This window comes from Apis dorsata, unplaced genomic scaffold (assembly GCF_000469605.1).
Source record: "Apis dorsata unplaced genomic scaffold, Apis dorsata 1.3 scaffold_323, whole genome shotgun sequence".
NCBI classification, from domain to species: Eukaryota; Metazoa; Arthropoda; class Insecta; order Hymenoptera; family Apidae; genus Apis; species Apis dorsata.
The window spans coordinates 251,173-256,813 of NW_006263591.1; the positions used below are offsets into that span (position 1 = coordinate 251,173).

The 5,641-nt window shown below is 17.3% G+C and overlaps 1 protein-coding gene across 1 annotated transcript in view; it reads right to left on the reverse strand.

Annotated features, from left to right (window-relative positions):
- Positions 1–568, reverse strand: part of LOC102670678 — a 2,993-nt gene extending 2,425 nt beyond the window's left edge. Inside the window, exons 1-2 of the mRNA XM_006617673.2 lie at positions 305–568; positions 1–237 (exon numbers count right to left, since the gene is read on the reverse strand). The exon at positions 1–237 is cut by the window's left edge and continues 6 nt beyond it. Of these exons, the coding sequence (XP_006617736.2) occupies positions 1–205 (205 nt within the window). The 5' untranslated portion in view covers positions 206–237; positions 305–568. The remainder of the gene's footprint in view (positions 238–304) is intronic.
- Between the last annotated feature and the right edge of the window lie 5,073 nt (positions 569–5,641).

The following is a 5,641-nucleotide window of genomic DNA, read 5'->3' on the forward strand; positions in this document are numbered from 1 at the left end:
TATCATTAGTAAGATCCGCTAAGTGAGCCGTTTGACTAAGTAAACGGCGACTAGCAGGACATCGATTTCGATTTATTATTTCTTTTTGAATAGCGTATCCGATAAAATAACTTTCAATTTCCATGTTATCACGATGAGATGGCGATAAAAGTTCTGTAGTTTCTTCTGTACTGTCAAAAGTACGATTCATTTCGCGTAATTCCATAACAAGTTAATTAGAGAATTTCCTGCAATTTACTATAATACCCTCTAGTTTATTATAAGTAACTTTAAGTGATTATACTTCATAATTTTTTCTACCTACCCGCAATTACCAATTGTCTATCATCAACTGCTAAAGTTCCACTTTCAACATTTCATCTCATCTATAGGTTTCCATCCCTTCCATACTTTATAGAAATTGCATCTCTGAGGTTATCTGATTCTGATTTACTCATGCGCACATTAAATATAATTATATCTATACATTTCCATACAATACATAATAATTACAAAATAATGTTTTTTAATAATTATATGAAATTAATTATATTCGTATCTAAAACTACAACAATATGACTAGTCAACTATTTTTCAATTTCGATATTTTATATTTCATATAATATTATTTCATTATTTCATTTAGCGAATTTTTCTCTATTTTTATGTTTATAAAATTATTATACAATAATAAATCAGAAAATTTTTATGCAATAAATTTATTATCATTTTAATATTTTACTTAACAGAAAGAATACAAAAAAACAATAAATATATTAAAAAAAAATATTCTCTATCTTATACAATATAACATCGAAAATATTTACATTAATATCACATATTATCTTTCATAAAGAATAATATAAAATCAAAAAATAATTTTTATGAATTAATTTTATAAATTTATTTTGTGAAAAAAATATTTTCAGAAAATATTATGTTTAAGAATAGAGAAATATTTTAAAAATTATATTATTTTACATGTATTATATTTGATATTTTAAATGCTTATTTAAATAATTAATTTTACGATATTGTTCGAAAAATTAATACATATAATACAGATGATAATAATAATAAATGATATAGAATATCATTATTGCAAGAATATTATATTATTTTTATTTAATAATATAAATTAATAATTTAAATTAAAGAGATAAATAAAAAAATTTTTGAAATATAAATAAAACAATAATATATCATACTTAAAAATATGTAATTCAAAATTTGCAATTTTTTTCGAATTATTAATATAACCAACTATTGTTATTTATATTTTTTATTGATGAAATCTTGTAAATAAATTTCCAAAAATTTCGAATTTGCATTTTGATATAATATTTTTATAGTGTTTTTATAACAATTCAAATTTTTAAAATTCTACCCAAAACATTTTTTCTTAAAAAATTTTTGAATTATGTCATTAACTGTAATAAATATGCAATATTTATTATAATAAAATTATATACATAGCAATTTGTATATATAGAAATAACATATATATGATTTAATATTTTTATCTAATAATATGAAATAAAATAATATACAAATTGTAGAATTATAATTTTAAGTGTGTATTAAACTTATATAATTAATAATAATAAATAATAAATAATTCTATTATAATTTCAAATATAAGCTCTTAATAACTTTTTTATTTTCATTGTAGATAATATTATATAGAGTAATCAATTTGGTTAGAAGATAGCACTAAATATTTACAAAATTTATATATCCATTTACATCGTCGTTAATCGATTGTTAAATTTTATATGAAATTTTAACGATAAATTAACTTTAATATTACAATTTGTATTTTAAATGTCAAATTTATTACAAAATTTTTTGTTTAAAAATTTTTTAAATATTTTAATTATAAAAATATTTTTATAATAATAGTATATGCACAATATTATTTATAATTATGTATTTTTTCTACAATATATGTAGTAAATAAAAATTAGATTAAAATTACAATTCTCAATTTTGCTTTATTAATATTGCTTTGTTATTTTTGCTCTATGTAAACTCTTTTGCCTTAATTTTTTAAATAATTGTTTTAATTTTTTTATTATTTCTGTTCTTTGTAATCGTTTTTTGCATAATCACATAATATTCAGAACAAATTGTGTATTCAAGCATTGTTATTCAAATAATATTCAACAATATTTAATTTACATCTTGTGTCTTAACACGAGTTAATAAAAATTAAACAAAATGCATTAATATTAATATTAAAATTTTAATAAAAATCTAATAATAAATGATATTAATTATAAACAAAAGAAAAATAATTTATGCATACTATACATATGGGAGAAGAATCATTTTATAAAGGCTAATTTAAAATTAAAAACTAGTACATTCAATTTATTTTATAAATAAAAAGCATATTATTAGTATAATATATATAATATTTTTTATCATATGTTGTATATATTAATATATATATATATAAAATATTGTAACATTTTTGTGTATAAACATACTTATATTTTAATTTTGCTAATTTAGACATGTATTACTCTTGTAATTTTGATATTTAACATTTCATGTTTATATGTCATAAATTTATATTATTCTAATAATATGACATAAATATATGAAATTAATATAAACATAATTTTTAAATATGTAATGTAATTAAATTAATGCATGTAAATCCATTATTAATGAATAATAGCAATAGTTACTTCTGTTTGAAAGTAAAAACTAAAATTTTTAGTAAAAAAAAGAAGTAAAAAAGTAGATAAATTTTAATAATACAAATCTTATATCATTTTATACTATATAATAGCTATGTTATAACATATGTATATAACATATATGTATATAATATATGTTGCATTTGATACTGCTTTATTATTATTATTATTGTCATATTTTTCTAATATATTTTCTTTTAAAAAATTCTGTAACATTTATAATATGGGAATTTCAAAAAATATGATTGTACAATAAAGTGCAGTAAATGTTTATGAAAGATATAATAGAACTTGATATATTTTGCCATCAAGATTTGATATATTTATTATCACTTGATATATTTTAATGTAGATTTAATGTAAGTGTTAGTATAGATTTTAACATACTTTTAATGTCAATTTATTAATATAACTTAATAAATTTTATATCAATTTTGATGACAAACTTATATCAAGAATTTTAAAAATATGAAAACAGATTTAAATAATTATTATAAAAAATTATTTTATTACTTATATCTGTTTATTTTTAATATATCTGTTAATAAAAAACATTATTTCTTTTTATAAATGAATAATCTAATTTAATTAATTTTTATTTAGATATGATTTATGGTATTGAATTTATTAATTATCGCTTTGTTACAACTAGAATTTTATACAGGCTATACAGAGTTGTCAGAGCTAACTCGTGTTATCATATGAATTTAGTTTTAATAATGTTAATATCTATTTGTAAATCTGATTTTTATAATATTGATATTGAAATATAATAAGGATAATCTTTTGACATTGGCTAAGTGGATATAAAGTATATAAAGTATATATTGTTTATTCGATGAGTAATCAAGTAAAATTAAAAACATTCCAATTAATGAATTATCTAGAATTTATTATTTAATCAAAAATAAAATATCAAATCAAATTAACTATTTTGAGGCATATGATCTTTGAAAATATCAAGTTTTTTATGATATATTTTGTTTTGCGTTTCTATATGCCGCGTGGAAAAGTTAAATTTTCTTAAGAGTTATCATATTCTTTCGATGCACGTTTTATTTCAATTTCTTAATCATACAATCATACAATTTTTCATTTATATATATATTCTTATGCAACGATAATTTTTTTTCATCTTCAATTTATGAGTATGAAACTGGAGAAAAAAAGCATCAATGTACAAAATGGAATTTAACTCAATGTTAATCCTATATATAAATAGATTTCGGAAAAAAAATTAAAAAAGTGTGTGATCAAAAAAAAAATTGATATCAAGATTTAATTGAGATTGATAATTGAACTGAGATTCTTTAAATTTCAAAAATAGATTTGAAAATAAAAAATATTAAATAGCGAAAATTCAAAATTTTTTATTTTGAATATGCGCGCATTTCAACGAAACAAAATGGATTAGCACATCAAGGACACCAACTTATGTTTACAATTTCTCGAATCATTATAAGTTTATATTCTAAACATATAAAATCTGACTGAAACTAACTAAATAGGGACTAGGAAATGCAACTGGCATTATCAGATTTAAGAAAAAAGTAGAATAGATCTTATGACACTAATGACTTTTGTGTTTTTAAAAAAAGTAAATATCGTATTATTGTCAAATAACTGTATACAATATTTTATATTGTCATAATATAGAAGTTAATATATTAATTTAAAATTATCAAATACGAATTCTTCGCTTTCAATATTACTAAATAGTAGTATTATAATATAATACTAAACTTAATTCTTTTTCGACAATTTCTGTACGAATAAAATAATGATATAACATTATTTTCATTATTAGATTAGATAATTATATAATATGATGTGATGCTTGATGAAAACGATACGAAATCTCACTATAGTTATAGATTTAATATAAAATAATATAATATAATACTTGGAGACATTTTAAAAATATGTTTTTGTTGAATGAATGAAATGAACCAAAATATATGTAATAATGTAATATTGATCAAATATAAAAGAAAAAACAAAATAATAAAGAAATAAAAATATTTGTTATAAAAATACACATAATATAATATATAATAAAATAATATATAATAGAAAACTTTAATATAAATAATATAAAATGTAAATAAATATAAGTATAAAAAAATTTGCAATATAATAATATATAATATATACAATTTACAAATTTGTTTTTTAATAATCATTTTGTTTTGTGTAATTTGTTTTAGAAAATGTTTTAGAAAATAAAATACCAATTAATCTTTTTGATATTATTCGTTTTTTATATATGTTAAAATTAAATAATAAGATTCTAACATTTTTATTTTTTTTTGTTTTTATTTTTGAAATTGATAATCTTATAATTATATTTATTGTTTTTGTTTTTAATTTATTTCTAAATTTTATTTTTATTTATATTATGATTGAAAAATATATTTTTATTGCATTGGAATCTTTGCGTTGGAATGTGGTAATGTTAAATGTAAAATCTATTTCTTTTTAAGATTTTCAAATATATTAATATCAAAATTTATTTATTCTCAATTGTAACAATTTTTTTTTTAATTTCGAAAAAATAAAATAGCAACATTTATCATTTATTCAAGCCTATTTCTCTTTAAAATTTTGTTTTATATTTAATTAATATATTTTTTAAGCTTGTATATTTTAATAAGCTTGTATAATATATTCTAGTAAGTTTAGTCCTATCCAAAGCTATTTTTGTTATTAAAAACTGTAATGAATATGAAAATTGAATAATCTCATTGAACAATAATTTTTTAATATTTTCACTAATAATAATAAAATTTAATGAATATAAATTATATAATAATAAATATATAATAATATATAATAAAATTTTTGAATATTAATATAAAATTTTATTATTTTTCAAAGTTTTCAACTGAATTTAAATCCATACTTTTTTTATGGAATTTTTTGAAACTATATATATTTTTTGAAACTATATATAA